This window comes from Lepisosteus platostomus, chromosome 22 (assembly GCF_059453375.1).
Source record: "Lepisosteus platostomus isolate fLepPlt1 chromosome 22, fLepPlt1.hap1, whole genome shotgun sequence".
Classification (NCBI taxonomy): Eukaryota; Metazoa; Chordata; class Actinopteri; order Semionotiformes; family Lepisosteidae; genus Lepisosteus; species Lepisosteus platostomus.
The window spans coordinates 12,227,488-12,247,497 of record NC_142632.1 but is presented as its reverse complement, the minus strand read 5'-3'; the positions used below and the strand labels follow the sequence as shown (position 1 = coordinate 12,247,497).

The window sequence follows — 20,010 nt, the reverse complement described above, 5'->3', positions numbered from 1 at the left end:
GTAACGTTTGAAAGGTCATTTAAATCCTTCAAAAATATGAGCTGTGAGTAGCTGTGAGCTTATTACTGAGTTTTAGATTTGCGGTTCTGAAAGGATGTGAATGTGTGAATGTTTTTCGAACAAGTGTGTGCAGAAGTGACACAGCCCGCTGTACACTCGTGCATAATTCAAAGCCCAAATTATTGCACCTGAGGCTTTGGAGACAAATACTACAGCAGCAGTTCCACTATATACATATATCAGTTTCCATTAAAATTGCATTTGTGGCAGGCACAAACCATCAGTGAGCAATGAAAAGGCAAACAATAGGAATTTTAATTCTTCAAAAAATATTGATTTACAGATCATTTCCAAAGAGGCTGTAGACCGGCGTGCTCCTTAACCCAGAGGGTGCTAACCCGAACAAAGACATTTCTGGCTAAAATGAATGTTATAATGGCGGAGCACTTTCAAGGGCTTTTAGAATACCAAACAGAACTGGAAACAAAGAAACATTCTGTAATTCACGTACCAGGGTCCATTAATGCAGAAATAGGTACTAAATTGTAATTAGATAGCAACTTAGAAGTAATTAAAAACATCTGTCAGACAACTGAATATTGTTATTAAAATATTCCTTTAAAACTCGCAAAAACTATTACAATTTTACCCCGCAAACAAAGTTCCTGGTATTTTTTCAATGGTGTCACTGGTGGCAAAGAGGTCTACCAGTTGAGATGACCATTGTCCCTTACTGACTGACTCAGGTAGCAGCACACTTACACTGACACCATCGTGAGCAGAAATAAAGAACTTCACAGAAATTAAAAATGGCCTTTGGAAAGTAAAACCCGATTTTTAAACCGCTACATTCCAGTGTTCCACAATGTAAGCGAACGCAGGGAAAGTACGGTCTGTTTTCAGAGGGGATGGAGTCTTACACAGGGTTAGCCACGAGCCGGAAGAGCTGGTTCTTCAGGTAGGTGCACAGCTGGTTCATCAGATCCCTGTTCTGTCCTTCCACCCAGTGCATCTCCACAGTGACGTCCCCCCCTTCCTCTTTCACGTTCATCAGACACTTGAACAGGAAGTGCTGCACACCGCTGGGCCCCCCGCTGTTTCCTGCCGTCACGCTGGCATTAGCTGCTTCCTGTGTTCCTGCGGCTCCGGGAGACACACCGATGGCGCCTGTGTCCATCCCGCTGTCCTGTACCTCCGGCTGGGCGACAGCGGCATCTTTTTCCTGCTCCGCTGTGCTGCTCTTCCGGTCACTCGAGGAACCGTTCTTGTCGGGCAGCGGGCAGTCCTGGCATGTACCGGCGCCCGCCTCTTCGGAATTTCCGGCCCCGATGACCTCCGACCCCCGGGCTGACGTCTCTGGGTTGGCCTGGCTGTTGGTGCTTTGGGCTGCCGGCTGGGGATTGTCGGGGGTCTGTGCCATCCCCCCTACGCCCTCCAGGGGTGCTCTGGGGAGTTCCCTCAGCTGCCTCCCTCGGTCCCTGCGCTTATGCCGCAGGTGGATCCAGGAGTTCTCCACTGCGGTGAGGAACAGGCTCAGCTCCGACTTCCCGCAGGGGACGCGCTTGTGCAGCACCTGCCCCAAGCAACACAGGCATCACAACGTCAGAGAGCAGCACCCGAGGCAGCCAGCAACATGCAGACTCACCAAGAAAAAGGCTTTTAAAAGCTGCTTTGTCAAATGCATCTGCATTGCCCTGGACAGATGCAGGGAATAAAACTGCATTGCACATGGTGTAATAAGCACAGGCAAAACTTGGTTGTCCCTGCTGGATAAGCTATTGTGAAAACCCCCTTCAGTACCTTCATAGCCTATTCTTTGGTTTGTATTTTTTTATTCAATGCAAATCAATGAGACAACTCATTCAACTGTGATAAAGGAATTCTAATGCATACGTATTGTGAATAACGAGTGAGCACAAGTGGAGACTCCTTGTGTTTAAGTGAAAATGTCAATCCAAGCAACAGCAGGGAAGCTCTACAACGAAAAGGGCGATTCTAAGGTCTGGGAGGTGTGTGTGTGCCCATACCCGGAGGTCAGCGAGGGTCTTCTCAATCCAGGCAGTGACCGTGTCGGTGCTCCCCCTGGCTGGCGAGCCCAGAGAGGAGGCCTTGGAGGCCAGCTCTCTGACCGTGGGGCCCAGGACAGTGAAGGTGATGGGCTTGCGGGCTTTCTCCAGCTTCCGCTTCTTGGAAGGAGGAGACTGAAACAAACAGAGCAGCGCAGAAAAGAGGGATTGAGAAGGTTTGGGGTAATCAGAATAGAACAGAACTTCAGGATTTCAAGATTCAAGGGTGCTGTGTGAGGCAGAAAGATGCTCAGTGCAACAAAAAACAATGCATCTCATAAGCAAACAAGTTCTGGAGTACGTTTAGTATGTCCTCCTGAGCACCTAAGTTCTAGAGCACATTTGCAATGTGTTCCTTTGGCCAAAGTTTCTAGGGCACACTCTGCTTGAGCATATTTAATCAAGAGGGCTCTTAGCACCAACCAGCTGACACTGAACAATGTGCGCTTCGCATTTTATCTGCAATTACAGTATTCTCAGTATACTCTTCAGAGAGAGGACGTTATTTTGCATTGAAAATACATAAAAATGCATACAATGTGAGAGGAGGCGTGATGTCTTTATAGCTTTACGTTTTAAAACATCCTCAATGGTCAGTTCGTGATAGAAAAGTTTGCCGAGTGCTTGAGGTTAAGGAGGAGACTCAGTATGAAATGCTCGCATGCTAGTGAGAGAAGCACCTGGATCTCACATCGGCAGGGATCGATTACAGACAAGCACTGACAATTACAGCCAGCAGGTGGCATGAGAGCTCTCAGATACTGCGTGCCTCTAACCTACCTGAATGACAAAGCCCTAAAGCCTAATTTTGCTGTTTCATTGCATAACATTAAACCAAGCCTAGCCCAGCCGAGACAGCTGAGTGCACATTGTGATCTGCTGTCCTCCTGGGATATCTAGTGCACACAGCGCAGCTAGAGAGCAGCAAAAGACAATGCTGTCAAAACAGGCTACATCTCCACCAGGCTTTATTAGACATTAAGCTTCATTACATTTTGCAATATTTTGCTTCATATAAAAGTCAATTAAAAAGACGAGAGAAATACAGGTGCAGGAACTGCACGAGCAGAAGACAGGCTGCAGTGAGCCGCTCGGTGGGGTCTCCATAGAAACCCCCACGGATTCCGTGGAGACGAGAGCGACTCCGAGGCTCACGGCGTCAGGCAGGCCCGGCTCCTTCTCACTCTCCGCCCTCCCTCGCCTCTCACTGGCCCGCGTCACAGTGAGCCCACAACCACAGCTGGAGGCCTGGGCACACGTCAGCGCATCGCGGCCCGATCAGTGCTGAGCCGGACCCAGCGAGCCGCAGTCTGGGGCCCAGGTGATGCGTCCATTCACGTGCCCCAGCAGTACGCATATCTGCCAGAACCAGTTTTCAGGCAACTGGCTTGCAGTTCCTTTCATTCCACCACACACAGAGATATTTCTTTTCACCACTGAAAAGCATTCTTGACCAGGGACAGGTTAACAGCACCTTTTATTCCATGATTCTAATCCTAGCAGCCACTGAACTATATAATTGACTCTTAATTGTTTAACCGCTCCTGTTAAAGAATATTTGAATAAAGTAATGTTAATTAAAACAGTGACCTGCATTAGTTTGGAATATAATAGCCCTGTCACAGTGCTGGTTTATCAGGCTGGTGACACAGATATATGCATAAAAGAATCCAGAATGAATCAAAAGCAAATGTGTCCTGTTGCCTTCCTGAGGTGTTGGCGACTGTAAATTCACCACCCGAAGAGTTCAAATTGGGATGTTGGAAGAATATGAGGTACACTGAGGTGAATTACACATCAAAGCAGAGATCAGACTGGTTAACTTTGTATTGCTGGCCCTTAGCAAACAGCATTATTGTGCTCCAGATTGCTTAACTGGTCCCTCCCAGCTGCTCCATCATTGCCATAATAACATGAGCTGTCCTGTAAGGTCTCTAGATGTCAAGGTAACTAAGTTATATGATGGATCACCCAGCTTTTCAGGCCTGACCTGGACCTTTGAAATTCTGACAGTGCTTCTTGAAGCAATTCATGTGGTTCATTTTATTACACCTTATGGAAACCTAATCCCATTTTATATATGAAATTTAAAAAAAGCCAAGACACAGAATCTCAATTCTAAACTAGAAACAAGGGGAAAAAAATCTCATTCATGAATTTACATTCATGAATGCACCTCAATACCTGTCTGAACTTTTATCGCCCTACTCCCCACCTCGCAACCTCCGCTCTTCAAATTCTGCCCTCCTTACTGTCCCCCAAGCCCGTCTACATTGTATGGGCGACAGGGCCTTCTCCTGCTATGCCCCCAAGCTCTGGAACTCCTTGCCCAAGGATATTAGAGAGTCACCTTCTCTAAACTCCTTCAAATCCAGACTCAAAACCCTCCTTTTCAGAAAAGCCTTTACTTAACTGGTTCCATTCTTCACCCCTCTGCTCTTCTTAATACCATCTTCCACGGTCTCCTCTATTGTTATTGTTGTATTGTTGTAATTATAATTGTGTCCTGTCTTGTGAAATTTTCTTATTTATTGTTGTAGTCTTCTTATTTATTGTTATTGTCATCCTGTAAAGCGCTTTGAGAAGCCACCTTTAAAGGCGCTATATAAAATAAAGTTTATTATTATTATTATTATTATTATTACAAAAAAGGGCTTATTGCTGGAGATACAAAGAAAACGTTACTGTAGTACCAAGACTTGCCACAAGAGGGACCCCTTTCTCGCCTTTTCCCCCCTTTCCCTGCCTGCAATAACATTTGCATTGATCAATACACTGGCACCATGTTTCCAAAAGGCATTGCCTCTATTCCAACATCTCGCACAGGCATCATCGCTGTAACCACATTGTTACCTCCGGACCTGATGTCTTTGTAAATTCACAAACCATCACTCTGAATGGATACAACCTCAAGAAAACTGCCCCCCTCCCCAATAACGATACTTAGAAAAATCTTAGACTGACAGATCACTGATCTCAGTCAATAGAAACGCCCACATTGTAGCCCTTTCCTAAGTGAAGGCAGAATAACAAAACAAATAAGTCAACATGGAAACAGTCCTTATGGAGACCAAAACTGCTGAACATTTTCTTTTTTGCAGTTCAGTTTGGACCTTTTCTGGTTGGCAGAGTGCTGATACTACTAGGCACGAGGCTGCAGTGAGAGCTTACTGTTACATGATAAAAAAAAGAGAGAAAGAAACTTACAAAATAAACCCTGCATGTCTAATACCCTCCTCCTCCTGAGACACTGTCAGGGCCATCAGAGAAGTGAAAGCAATTCAGAGGCCTAGCCAGATGTGTCCAGCTCAAACTGGAGTCGCAGCTGGTCACTGGAATGTCCACACAGCTCTGAACTACACAGACTAAAAATGTGGTATCATTCTAACCCACTCCTAAGAAAGAAAAAACTACCCTTAAACTACATTACTCACTTCCTAGTTAATCAGAAAAATGCCTTTTTTTAAAACGTATCACCCCGAAGCCCTTATCACCTAATAACCCCCCCACCCCCCCTCCAGCCTCACCTCCTGGACTCCCTTCCTTTCTTTGTCAAATCAATAAAATCCATTTCAACAGCCAATGTCTATCGGATACATCTCTCTCTCTCTCCTTCCCTGCCTCTTTCTCACACACATGCAAATTCCAGCCAGCTTCCAGGATGCAAGCGAGATAACTTTCACTACCCAGTCTCCCCCGTGAGTCATCCTTTGAGCTCTTCTCTTGCCTCACAAGCCACATGACCCCGTGCTCATCAGATACAGAAGCATGCCTGCCATCATAACAGAATGGCCTGAGTGCTATGCTTAATGCATGTGCACTAACACAGCCTACCTCATTGCTATGCTTGCCCTTGTTCATATTTACCTTTGGAAGTTTCATGAGGTTATTAGGTGTGAATCCCACACGGGCAGGCTAATACACAGGCTGAAGAAGGCTGCACGGCCAAAACGTTGTGTTTTCTTTCTTCCGTTTTCAGCACGGAATAAACCTATTACTTGTTCCTAATATACAAGCTGCCTGTTAAGATCTTTCAGCCTGGAGGGGTACTTATCCTAAAGAAATACTGAGTTAGCTGCAATACTGGTTAAGTTTGTGTTTTTAAATATAAAGTTATAAAAATACATTGGCAGTCTCACTCTAGCTTCTTCAGACTGACCTTAATTCTCAGGTGTAATGTGGCTCCAAACAACATCCGTCTTATAGCTCCTACTCTTTACCTGTGCAGGAAAGCCACTTTAAGACTGACTGACACACCTTTTTTCCCCTCCATCCACTGAAGTGTCTACTAAATTCAGGTATCACGGTAGCTTGGAGGCTAGAAAAGACCTGTTAAGAACATTTGATCACATAGAAATGGACCAGTTGTGAAAAATCTATTGCAGTGCAACACATTAAAAAGGCGATCAAATTCACAAATCACCTACTGTGGCATCTCTCGAGGGGGTTCCAGATTAAATACTTTAAACTGCAACTGAAATCAAATCAAATTTAATAATAATTTAGTGTCTCGTGGAAGTCAAGCTGAAAAGTGTAGATTTAATTTGAACTGCAAAGACCCACATAGACTAGCTGTTGTGCACTGTGCTGAGAGTGGGTCCCCTGCTGAGACAGTTAAGCAGGTAGACGGGAAATAAAAAAATGATGAAGCTACTGAACCCCTCCTTCACACACAGACACACACACACCAGAATTTCCTTGGGCAGCCCCTGAGCACTGCAGAGAAAGCCTCCGTCCAGAGGCACTGAGAGGAGACAGAATGTAGGCCAATCATTCTGCCCAAGTGCTTTTGTTGGAGATGCAAGGGAGTAGAGAAAGTGAGGTCCGTGCGAGAGAAGTACAATTCTACTCTCCAACACCCCCCCCCCCCTCCCAGACACGTTTCCTCCCTCCCATCTTTCCCACCTCCCCAAGAGAACAGCGGCATGGCGCACACAGCCTCAGCAACTGTTGCCAGGATACGGCAAATTAGGAAGCACAACAGCTCCCTTGAACCAGGTTAAGTGCATTTAATGGAATGGGTGGGGAATACGTTATTAACAGTGCCAGGGACGGCACAGCATCAGCTGGCGTTCCTGCCCTGTGAAGCTGCTCAGGCGGTATCTCTGACACTATCCAGCGCTGCCGACTCGCTCCACTTCTTTTCCCACTTCCAAACGTCAGGGGAAGACGAGCGATTCCCTCTACTCAGCATTTCTCCCCCGCCGGCAAACACCCGCAGACGGTAACACGTCACTTTGAAGTGTTCTGGGTTTTTAAGGTTCGGACCTCCCCCGCATGCAGAGAGAATCTGAATTGGCTACCCCGCCGTCGAAAGCAGACCGTACCGCACTTGAGCGCGCGGTCTCCTCAGCGGTGCATCCCCTCCAATCTGCTCCTCGCTTGCTGACCTACTTCTGCAATCTGGGCGCGGCAGGAGGAAGGCTGGCCTCCTGTTAGGGTCTAGGAGGACCTACGCCTGTCGGCTGGCAGTGGGGACAAGGTGGGAGGTGCCGACTGCTCCTGTGGCTCGAGGCCTCTGACTACAGAGGCTGGCTGAAAGGGTCTGATCTAAAGGGACTGGAAGCCATCGCCACCCAAGCGGTTTAGGGCTGGGAAGGAGGAGACGCTGTGGTGCAGAAGCGAGACCTGAGAGACCAGGGAGGAGGAGGAGGGTGACCAGGGCCTAGGGCCTGAAGCCGAAAGAGGTCAGAGGACAAAAAAAGGCAGCCCCAGCCTGTCAGTGGGAGCTGCTGTATCGACAGGGAGGCTGCGTGGTTCAGTTGTGTCCAAGCCCTTCTGTCTCTTTCAAAAAGAGAAAAAAAAAAGACAACTTACCGGGACAGTGACATCGTCACAGAAACTCCAGGCCAATGCCCAGCGCATGGTCCTCCCTTGGCAGAACTCAGTGTGAGTCACCTTGGGCACCTGCAATCACGATACACCAATTACTCACCACACCACAGACAAAGCCTGTACATCTACATTCAGCATGGCACAAAGCTATTACTCATGAAATAGCTCAGTTACATATTTAAAGTCTGCACAAATGTGAGAGGTCTTGTCAAAGGTACATTTTGATCAATTTAAACCTTTTCTTCCCCCAAATCTGAGATTTCACAAGTCAATGCAACATTATTTATTTAAAATCCTAAAATTGGAAATTGACCAGGAATACACCATTGTGAATATTTGATTTTGATCACTATCTTGTACAAAAACATACCGCTGCTTTAGAATCAGTGGGGAAAATACAAATCAGGATTAAAAAGACAGGCTAAAAGAATTGAATCTTTCTAATCTTGGACAGAGAAGAGTGTGATTGGACCGGATTCAAGTATTCCAAATCCTCAAAGACATTGACAATGTCCAAAGGACCTCTTCACGATCAACACTAATAAAAAAAACAGAGGAACCAAGAGGAAAGAGCTTATAAAACTAAGAACAGGAGTTAGCTTTTTACACAACAGATGAGAACAAGAGAACGGAACAAACTGCTGACTCATGTTCTCAAATTTCATATCCTGGTTTCTTTCAAGAAACGTCTGAAATCCGCAGATCAGTTAGGTATTGGCAACCAAACATGCGAGATTGGAACCGTAATGAGTTCTTTTCTTATATTCTAGGGTTTCTTATGTATTTATTTTAGACATCATGTTCAGTTTTCAAAGACCTATTGTGATGCAGGACTGTAGGTGAACAACACATACACATCCGATGAGACAACTAGGGACTCTGTGTGATCCCATCACTCTGCAGTTCATGATTTGTTAGCTGGGATCAAAACCCCCCATTGTGAAGGCTGCTTTGCCCTGAACTTGGCCTACGATCACTAAAGGCATGCACTGCTCTGACAATGAGATACCAGAGAGCAGCATTAGCATTTTAATTAGACTCCCATTAAAAAGACGCACGTTAAAAGCGAGGTAAACCCCCCCTGGACGGCTGCCAGACCTCCGCTCATGTTGATGAGAAGTGACAGGATTCCGACACCGCTTGGGACAAAGACAGGACACAGGATGACAAGACCAGTTTCTTAGAACGTGACTGATTGACAAAAACAATAGCAATCATTTTGAGGAAGTGAAACGCCTGTCATTCACGGTAATAAGGCCTATCTATGACCAAGTGTCGGAGAGCTATGAAGCCATTGCCGGATTCAACAGCCAGATCCACACTACAGGATACATGGATGATGAACTGATCTGCTCTTAAGAGTTAAGTTAGCAGAAGAGGCAGTATGAGCCTAGGTTATATGGAAGGTTCTTTGATGAAGGACCTCCTTGATAAATCCAATGATTCTAATTATATTCTCAAGCAGAGGTGACCAACCTTGGTCCACAATCCCAATCCCACAGCTGCTAAAGGTCATCCTCAAATTATCTTTCTGTAAAGATTTGGAACACGTGAGCCTTATCAATCTAGTATGTCTAAATTCAAGTCAGGAATGGCCAAAGGAGTCCGTAAGTTCAGAATTTACAGTGTTAGGACTTTTGTTTTAAATGATCGCAAAGCTGCCCAACTGCACAATCTGCCAGCATCAGTGGTCAAAACAAAATTGTTTCAAGAGCCAAAACCGATTGAAAGGTTCACTCATAATATATGCCGGATGGTAGCTCTCCAGATGCATGGATGAGCAGGTCATCCTAAAAGGATATGGCCTAAAAATCTCAGCTTTGCCCCGTTTAACGGGGAAATGAAGGAAAATTAGGAGCGTCTGCGTCAACTTCCGCTGTAAAACACAACTCCCCCGCAGGGAGGCAGCTTGTGGTCTTACACCTGAGGAACCAGACGAGCACCGACGAGACAGACGACCTCCTCTCGGGTTCCCTTACCAAGAAGACTCGCTGCTCCCTGCCCTGCACAGGTCTGTCTAATAGACTGAATCCACTCCTCGTCGATAAAGGTGCCGGCGTGTTTTGTTCCATCTCTTTGAACTAATCTCCACGGCACTTACCCCTTGTTTCTTCAGCTCCTCCTTCAAAGGCGCCAAGCTACACTTCTTTCCCAGCATGCAACTGTACCACCTGTAAACACAAACAAAAGAATCTTTAAAAACTGCAGCTTAGATATGAAGGCCTTGCAGAGATCAAACAAGCGGCAGGAAACTGACCTGAGGGCTGAATATTGGACAAGCCTTTTGACTCTCTGGGAAAGGATTCAGCAACTCTGCACTTTTATAAGGTGTTAAGGTGATAGTGGGGTCTCTGTACTTCAATAGTTTGAAGGTTCAATCTGTTATTTTGTGGACTTTTAGTTTTTTTTGTTTCTTTCGGTTTTCAAAGAATGAGCTTTGAAGACACACAAGACAAAATCAATATGCCTACTGCGCACTAAAAAGGAAACTCAACCAGATCAATAACAGCAAAGCCTTGGGAAAAAAAACAAAAGAAAATTACCTAATTGGTAAACTCATACAAGACAAGGTATGTGAACTATTTCTCCAGAACAACAGGTTCTTACATTTCTGTTTCTCAAGAGAGTAACAACACTCATCTTGGCTTCACTGAGGTTCCTCAGTGACCTAAGACACAGTCTGCTGTCTGCACAGTCTGTCAACATCTGCATGCTTGAGCATTAAAGGAGAGTAACACTGTGGATTTAAAGACAGCATGCAAGAATATGATTTGAGGATTCAAGGAGAGTGTGCAACACTGTATTTGGAGATTCCAAGAGAGCACCACTGTTTGAGAGTTAAAAGATTGCGCAACCCTGTGTTGGAGAATTTAGATAGAGCTTGCAACACGGTGTTCAAGGACAGATAGAGCCAGCTGGCCCCCAACACCACAGTGCAGGAGGGGATAGGCACAGGCGAGGTGAAGCAGCTTTTCCAAGGAATATCAGCTGTCCCCAGCTCTGCACTTCAAATCGTGATTCACAGCACTCGACTGCATTTCAGGCAACAGGGGTGCAGGATGTGGCTGGAATTTCAAGATTAATAAAAAAACGGGTGGGTTAGGTACAGCCGCTTGCCAGTTCAGATTACTGACACAGCCTCCTGCATTCCTGTCATATCAGGAACAGCTATGACTGTAGTACTACAGCTGTATTCCAATTCGACCTCCTCTGCAGTGTGCAGACAGCCCTAGATTAGCTGGTTAATACATGGTGCTGAACTGTGGACCCTTTTTTTTTTGTCAGATTTGTAGATCAGCTCCCCACCCCCCTCTGCTTCACGTCTGAACCAAAGCTGGTGTTAATAACAGTGGAGACCATTTCACTCTCCAAGATATCAATCTGAAACGGAGAATGACACATTCCCCCATTTCATTTCTCACGAGGAGTGCGGACTTGCTAGATTAACACAGTTCACGAATGTGAGCAAAACAGGTTGGGCACTTTTGTGCAGAACAGAGTTTTCTTTTTTCTCAACTGCAGAATTTCTTTTTTTGGTGGGGGAGGGGGGGGGGGGGGGGGTGAAACGCGTCAGAGCTGATCTGTGGCGGCCAATCTAGCAAAGCTGGCGCGCAGCGCAGACACCTGCATGGTGAAGAGGAGACAGCTTAGCCTACTTGATGTGGAGTTGGCACTCTTTGCAAAGGAAAGTGCAACCATCAGAATAACAAGCATGGAGGCCCCCTCTCCCCATCAAACACACTTGTCTTCCACTTCCACTGCACACCCCAGCCCCAGTGGGTAGCCCAGGTGTGGCTTCCCTAATCATCTCTAATCATACAGTTGCCCCCCCTTCTCCAATAAGCGTGGCATCTCAGTCTCACTCCACCGCGCTTGTGACAGCTCCTGGCAGAGGGGGGGCACTCAACACTCAGAGCACATCTGCTCCCGTTGGGCACTCAGGATCCAGCCATGGTAATTGTTTACTCTGTCTGCCAATTAATTAAACAAACTCTGGATGACAGATCTGTCTTCAAACCCATCTGCCCACGCTGGAGTCGAAACACGTGTCCTCTTATTTATTTCCTCCCTCCCTCTCTTTCTTTCTCATTCGCTCTCTTGCCTCTTCCTTTTGTGAAATATTTTTACTGTACTGCATCTGAAAATTGCAGCCCATGTTATTCAGATTCTGGGACTGATGACTTGCACTGCTGCACAGATGTCAGATCTAGAAGACATCCAAATTTGGTTGCCAGTCCTTCAATTCATTCATCCAAGGTATCGTCAAAAGAACATCTATAAATCTATTCGGTTATTTTGTTAGATTAATATTCTTAAACCTTAAATTCAGTGCTACAGGAACACAAGGTCTTCTGGCTCCTGCTCCACAGGAACACATAACCGGTTATTTGTTTCTGACGGACAAAGAGGCAAACAGAATAACTTTATTTTGAGGTCTTAAGCCTGAAAGGCATGCAGGTCCATAAGGCTTTTTTAAATAACCAGTTCACATCTGAAGTCTGTGGAATGATCTCATAGTAAAAGAGATTTCTCCAGCTCAGGAGCACACAGGTGAGTAGAAAGCGAGCTGTGATTTGCTTTGTTCCTTGGAGCCCCACACTACTGGGCTCAAACCAGGCAGTTTAACCTGCGGGGACAGAAATTGCAGGCGCCTGTGCTTGTGGATGAGACAGCAGACGCCAGTCTGCAACAGCACCTCAGACACTCCCCAGGTGGCTGGGGGTGAGGGAGGCGGCTTCTCCACTTCCCCCTGCATTCAGATGCCATAGCCAAATTAAAATAAACACGGTTAAGTATGGAGGAACAGTCCGTATTATTTCCAGCACTGGTGTGCTCAATGGAATACATAAATCAGAGTAGACCAATTTTGCAGGTGCTCACTCCAGCTTTGGTCTTAACAAAATTAGCTTGTTGTTTAATGGGATCAGTTCACCAATGTCCTCCATATCCTCAGAAGAGACCGTGCCTGATAATCCATTCCCTGTTGCTTTAAAGAGACCTAGAAAACTCGAAGACACACTGGCCCTTCAGGACTGGAGCTGAATTACCCTAATGCATATATCACCCCCTTGCACATAAGACCATTCATGATGCAAGGACAAAATACCAGGTGCCAATATGTTGGTGCTGACCCTGTTTTGTGCTCGGTGTTGTGGCATAGATTTTCTCTTTAAACCACAGTCGTGCTTTATAACAGGGCAAACTGAATGAATGTCAATGCATTACCAGTTGCTGCAAAATCATAACAAAGACATTTTAAAGGCGCGGCAAATTTGCTCATTTGTCCACACAGTCCTGCAGCCCACTCACCGGAGTCTCCTCTTGAGCTGCAGGCTGTCATGGATGATCCTCTTCACAAACTCCAGCTCGCCCCCTTCGGCCATGATCTCGGTCACGCCCCCGGTGTTGACGGAGCTGGGAGGGGGTCTCCGCGCGTTCCTGGAGTTCACGCCCTGCGGAGTACAGGCAGCCCGTCACCACCGTCCGTGAAGGCAGTGACAGGCGGACGGGCTCCAATCCATCAGGAATACAACAGTGGAAGAGACCAAGCCTGATAATCAATTTCCACAGACAATAACAGTTCCCTGTTATAAATTATAACTCATGGTCTAGAATTAAAATCAAGATTCACAGTCGTGTGATTACTGCTGTCACTCGAGATGTGACAGCATGCGAACGGCTTATGAGTCACAATGGCTACTCTCTGCATTGTCTGCTATCTGATAAAAATGTGCTGTGTGAGCTAAAATCCACAGTCTCTCACATATACGTCTGACATCCTAAATTAGCTCCAGTAAATACTTGCACACCTGGTGTGCAGATCATACATTATGCACATAACTCAGGAGCGCGCAGCATAATGGAGCCGGCCTTAATTAGAGTGGAAAGAATATAATGGAAAGCCGGTTTTTCTCTGAACGAGGATATGGAAAAATCTCACAAAGGATAAAAGGAAATTGTCCTTTTCTGTGATGGCGAAGTGAGATATATCCCCCCTGTCCGCCTACAGCACGGCGGCGCCTCTGGTTCGCCACCGTGTGCCTGCGAGAGCCGTACCTTGGCCTCCAGCTGGTTGGCGAAGAAGGGCGGGTTGCACATGCAGAAATCATAGACTATTGCCGTCTCCTCCTTCAGCGCGTCCATCAGCAGGGTCTTCTGGGGAACCTTGACGACTGCAAGCAGACAGTCAGACAGCTCTGCTGCCCTCCACCCCTCACACTGCCCCTGCGGGGCGGACTGCAGCGGTGGGTTATAGAGAGAGGCTCAAAATAAAAAGCCATGAGCTGGCATGGTGGTTAGCGCTGCTGCCTCTGGCAGTGGGCACCTGTCTGTCTGTGCGGAGTCTGCATGGTGCCCACCTGGGGGATGGGGTTTCGGATGATCAAGGGTATTTCATCTCTGGGTTATTTTTTTCCCCAGCACTGGTTACGTGGCTACAGATCTGAAAATCAGCACCAAATGAGCTCTACAGTTCTGTCTAATTTCTGGTGTTCGCGTGTCAGTCTGTCTTGTGAACACCAGTTTTAGTTCATGGCCAACAAGGATTAAAGTCTCCCCATTTCCCAACCATGTTGATATGTTAAAGGTGTGGCCGTCCAGGTACAGAAAATGAAGCAGTTCTGATCAGCTGTGAAGCATTTGACAGAAAAATGCCAAAAATTTCACTCTAGTCACCTCCTGGTTGATTTAGATGCGCAAGATTAAAACATTCATTTTTGCAATAGGTTTACAACAACGCAAATGAATTACTTCTTGCAGGATGGAGAAAAATGTCAGACCCTATTAGAGTGACATTCTAATCTAATCTGACAAACACCACACCTAAAACCGTAGCCTTTTTGTTTTGCAAAATGGAAAATTTAAAAATGAATTGTTTTCTGGGGAGAAAAAGGAGGATAGGTCGAGTTCTGCACTCAAAATGCTTTACAAGTAATGGGGATCCCCTCCACCACCACCAATGCGCAGCCCCACCTGGATCATGCAATGGCAGCCAAAATGCACACAATCTGCTCCCCACACACCAGCTCTCAGTGGGGAGGAGAGCAGAGTGATGAAGCCAGTTCAGAAATGGGGATTTTTAGGACGCTGTGATTGGTAAAGGCCAGGGGGAAATTTGGCCAGGACACCGGGATAACACGACTGCTCTTCTCGAGAACCCCCTTGGGATGATTAATGATGTTTCACGTCTCATTCGAAGGACGGTTCCTTTTTACAGTATAGTGTCCCCATCACTATAGTGGGGCTTTAGAACCCACATGAGACCACAGGGTGAGTGCCCCCTACTAGCCCCACTAACACTACTTCCAGCAGCAACCTTAGCTTTCCCATCAAGGTATGGCCAGCCTCACGCCTTCGCATTTATCGTCTGTCTTGCACAGCTTCATTACCTTGTGTTTTCTTGTGAAATGCGAAGAGAGCTGCTCGGTGCCGAGCGCTGTGTGAAAGTGAAAGGAGTCTCACCCTTGATGAGGTCAGACAGGTTGTTCTGCTCCACGTTTTTCTTGGCGTAGTTGTAGCAGATGTCATCCACCTCTGTGGCCAGGAAGTACCACCCATTCATGGTCGCACCCAGCAAGGGGTATATACAGGAGGCGCCTGTGCCTGAGGAGACAGGTACATCAGCACCAGCTCTGACGCTGGCCAGATCAGCCCCATCTGACTGGGGAGGGGGCTCAGCAGGCAAAGGGGCTCCAGAGAAAGGCTTGGAATCGGAGTGAACCTAACAAGCAAGATGGTTTTCTTGGACTAATTAAACTAACTGCTGACTGAAGCACAATCAGTTCCACTTTAAAACCAGGAAGCACTACCCGCCAGAAAAAGGAATTGTTCTTTAGAACAAAAAAAGGGCATGATATGCATTCTGAATCGTTTGATTTTCCCCCCTTTGTTCTTGTGGTGCTTCTCGTTTTACTTTGTGTGGTCTGTGTGCTTTTCTGCTTATCTGTTATCACCTTTCTTTTTTGCCATTCTAATTAACTCTGCAGTAGCTGTCTGTGAAGGACACACAGCTTTCAATAATATGGTTTCTGGGCTAATTAGTGGGTCTAATTAAAGCAGAAACAAAGATCGACATCATCAGCCTTTATTGATGACCTGCAATATGTAAAAAACAAAACCCCCAAAACACAGGGGCAGGATATCAACAGCTATTACTCATGTGGAAAAAAATGTTGAGAACACAGCAGCCACTCAATACTTAAGATTCTAGAACCCGAACTGAAAACACTTGCTGCCCAGAGATCACAAAACCACCCTCAGCCCACTGCCAACAGGCAACCCTCTTTATCTGATAGCAACAACAGTGCTGCATGCAAGACAAAACTGAGCTCCTCAAGCAATGGGCTAGGGCCAGCCATCAGTCACCCCAGAACAGCAACTGTCTGACGCCCTGCATCTTCAGACTCCCAAAGCATACCACCAGTTATTCCCAGCGGCCACAAACTTGCTAATTGGGAGGATAGAGCCAGGATACAGCCTCTTCCACTCTGCATTTCAAGGCAATGCCCCACTGCCCCAAACCCTCCATGCAGATCCTGCTGGTTCCTGCGGGGGACGTCGACGAGCTTGACAATTCAGCAGGAGAATGACTCCAGCCTCCCCCCTCCACCCCGTATCATTACACCGGAGCATGTGGATTCAGCCTTCTACAGCCAGACTGATCAAACAAGATCTAGCTCGCAAGAACAAACAACCCTCAGCACACTGGGCCAGGCACTGAGCACCAGCCAACACATCCTGACAGAGACTCTCACCACAAGCCCCTGCTACATCGGGCACGTCTTGGAACACCAACATGCTCTTAAGTCAGCTTGCGACCACCTGCTGTTCTGGGACGGTAAAGCCCCAAGCAAATAAGAGCACTGCTTAAAAACACGGCTGAAAATAAATGGACTTTATCCCCCGTCAGGCTGGCAGGGGAAGGGGGGAAGGGGGCGAGTGTCCCCGGCTCACCGATGTCGATGCCTCGGTGTGGGCTGCCCCCCCCGATCAGGTCCTCCACCCAGTGGATGTAGTTGAGGCGCAGGGGGACGGTCGGGATGAGCCGCTCCAGGGGGATCTCGATGGTCAGCCCGAAATCCTCCTTCAGCAGGGTGCAGGTCAGAGCCCTCACGGCCTCCGGGTCCTTGAAATTGAGCCTGTGAGGAAGCAGCGACCCCTTTGAACAAACACTAGCAGGGCCATTTTCACCCGGCTCTGGGATCTGATCTCAGCCCCAGGTCCAGAACTGCTTTCATTCCTGCTAGTGGGAATCAGAGGGCTGGCAGTTAACACACAAAGTGTTCCTGTGAAGAGGTACCACCCAATATAACAGCCAGCTGGGTTAGTGATCAGATGATGCTGTGCAGCCTGTGTCATAAACACTCACCAGCTGACTCTCAGAGGAATGACATTCAATATCAATAAAAAGGGAATTTGCCTGCTATGGCAGAGCATCACAATGTACTCATACCTCACTGAATCAGTTAACTCTGTTTTTATTCCAGTTTTCCTCCTAACATATTTCCCCTTTGATTCCAGTGATCTTCCTAGGCCTGGAAATTGGGAATAAATGTGGAAAAATGCTGGCAATTCCATCCGGATTGCAAAGGTTTTTACACGCCTTTTTTTAGGTGCCTTCACACCTCCAGTGGTGCCCGGGATTCAGCAGCGACACGTCTGGCACCTTTTCGTTGCCTTGGTTTGTGCAAGGAATCGATTGTTTTCTGAAAATTAAGGTTTGGTGGGGGTTTTCCAGGTTTTCCAGCTGATGGCGTGACCATCATCTAACACCTCAATCGCAGGTCAGTGCAGTCAATGAGAACAGAGCGCTGTCTGTGATGTCTGTGAGTCAAAAATGATGATGTTATTACTACTTATTGTTCAATCACTGCATGTTATACTGTAAAACAGGAGCCAGAAACCAGCCAGGATAAAAAAAAAAATTTTCTCCTAGTGAAAAAACCTTTTCTGGTAGAGATTATACTACAAAATCCATGCTTCCATGGCCAATTGCGTACTGTATACTCTCACATGAAACTCCAGGCAAGGAGATTCAAATGTGGCTTGGAAATGAGAGGTCACATTTTTGCAAAGACCACTGACCACAGAGTCCAGTCCAGCTCTGAGAATTTACATAAGTAAATAAGACCAGCAAACCTGACCAGTTTTTGCAAAGCTGCAAGTTTCTATTTATGATCAATACAGTATTTGCAAAATACAATCTACCCATTTTGTGCTTTGTGAATACGTATATGTAAAAAATGTTTTCTTCAAAGTTGAATTTATCTTTTCAACAGTTCATGAAGTAATGTGGTTTATTTCACATGGTTTCAGTCAGTTTCCTTTGGCCAATTCATTCAGCCTTCTTAAAGGGGACTGTTACCACATGACAGTCTCTCATTTCCCTAGCCTGATATTCAGAGCAGAATGTATTGCTCAGATAATGCCAACAGGGTAGGGACCAACAATTAGAACTAGTGAGGGTTTTTGTTTTTAATGTATTATAACAATTTCAATTGTTACTTCCATTAGGTAATGGTTAGTGATTTGAACAAAAAGCCTAAGATTATTCATAGCTATGTACAAAACAGTGAACATAATTACTAAAACTACCAACCAGGTATTCCCCTCCCTAGAGCTCAGGCCTCTACAGAGTGTCGATACACCACACATCCATCTCATCACAAATTCGTAATCTGCTCTCCCCCAACTGGCTTCCAGTGCTGGATCTGATCAATACACTCCATGATGCTCTGCACACACGGTGCCTGAATCCAGGCCTGCCCCTATTTTTAGATCCTAATAGATTTTTTTTTTCCCCTGTTGTTACAAAAGGCGAGGCCTTCTTTCAGGCAGTCTTCTGCTGCAGAGCAACAGCACACAAGGGCTCTGAGCACGGTCTCCATAGAAACCAGTTGAATATCTACAAATACGACAATGCTGCTTTGAGATACTGCTGCAGAGCAACAGCAAATCAAAGAGAAGATGCTGTCATCCTGCTCACAGAGATGGCTTGATAGCACCAGGCTTCTGTCCCTCCACACAGAGGTGTGGCAGGACCAGGCCTTTCTGGCAAAGGTGCTCTTGTGGCCTTCTACTAACAACGCAGCAGGCCTATATAAGACTTAACAATGGCTGGCCTGTAGGGGTACAGAGCCTATAGGACAATCAAGCTGTCACATCTCAGAATCTGCACTTTCCAAGTGTCAGCAGGGTTAGTCCATTCAAATTAAGTCATAAACCTTCTCCTAGCATTGATTTTTTTAGAATCTATCTAGAATTTAGCAAGTACAATTGTTTTTTTTTCACCCCCAAAACATGTGGTTTGTTCACGTTAGGGGAGCCCAACTCCAGTCCTAAAGTGCCACTGTCTAGCAGGTCTCCTCAGAAGCAAGGAAAGTCATCAGGTCGTCCAATTAAGCGGCTCATTAAGGGCTCAGGCAAAAACAACAGAAGCCTTCTGGCTTTCCAGGACTGTTGTTTTGTTCCCTGGTTTACACACACTGTGGAAGGCCCTAGAAGTTTCAGGTTTCACAAACTAGAGGCTCTTACGAAAGCCGAAGTGCTGGATATTTTGAGATTGCTCCCTTACTATGGACACATCTCACAAATACACACAGTGTACGGCTTTTTGCATTCAACAACACAATGTGGAAGCCACCCTGCAGCTTATGAAACCTGCTGTACTACTGTGCAATAAGAATCGAGTTTAAAGCAATGTTAGGCTGTCTTACAATAAGAGGCACTGGCTATGCCTTTAATGTTACAGCTTGCCGACACACTCACTCCTTGTTCAAAATAACCTTAATATAATGTACACTCCTGAGCCTCTGTAATCAAGTACAATACAGTCAAATCTTTGCTTTGTTTCTCTTTGGTGAAGTCATTTGAAGATGCCTAAGACAGTGAGGCAACACAGGTAACAGCACCACAGAGAGAGCCTGCTGCACAAACCCCAATCCCTCTAATATATTTTTACTGCTGTGGAGCCGACTGTAACAGCCAGGCTAAGCAAACAGGACTGACTGCAGATCACTTGATCATCAAAAACCCCTCAAGAGCCCTGTCAAATCTGCAGAAGCACATAAAGGGTAAAATCACACTAGTATTTTCCCATTATTACAGACAT

At 46.2% G+C, this 20,010-nt stretch overlaps 1 protein-coding gene across 2 annotated transcripts in view; it reads right to left on the bottom strand.

Moving 5' to 3' along the window:
- Nucleotides 1-293: 293 nt before the first annotated feature.
- Nucleotides 294-20,010, bottom strand: part of mettl16 (methyltransferase 16, N6-methyladenosine) — a 30,731-nt gene continuing 11,014 nt past the window's right edge. For both annotated transcript variants that reach the window (XM_088615604.1, XM_088615603.1), the window contains exons 3-10: nt 16,854-17,038; nt 15,363-15,503; nt 13,959-14,074; nt 13,212-13,354; nt 10,003-10,072; nt 7,884-7,973; nt 2,028-2,201; nt 294-1,573 (exon numbers count right to left, since the gene is read on the bottom strand). In XM_088615604.1, the coding sequence (XP_088471730.1) occupies nt 917-1,573; nt 2,028-2,201; nt 7,884-7,973; nt 10,003-10,072; nt 13,212-13,354; nt 13,959-14,074; nt 15,363-15,503; nt 16,854-17,038 (1,576 nt within the window). In that variant the 3' untranslated portion in view covers nt 294-916. The remainder of the gene's footprint in view (nt 1,574-2,027; nt 2,202-7,883; nt 7,974-10,002; nt 10,073-13,211; nt 13,355-13,958; nt 14,075-15,362; nt 15,504-16,853; nt 17,039-20,010) is intronic.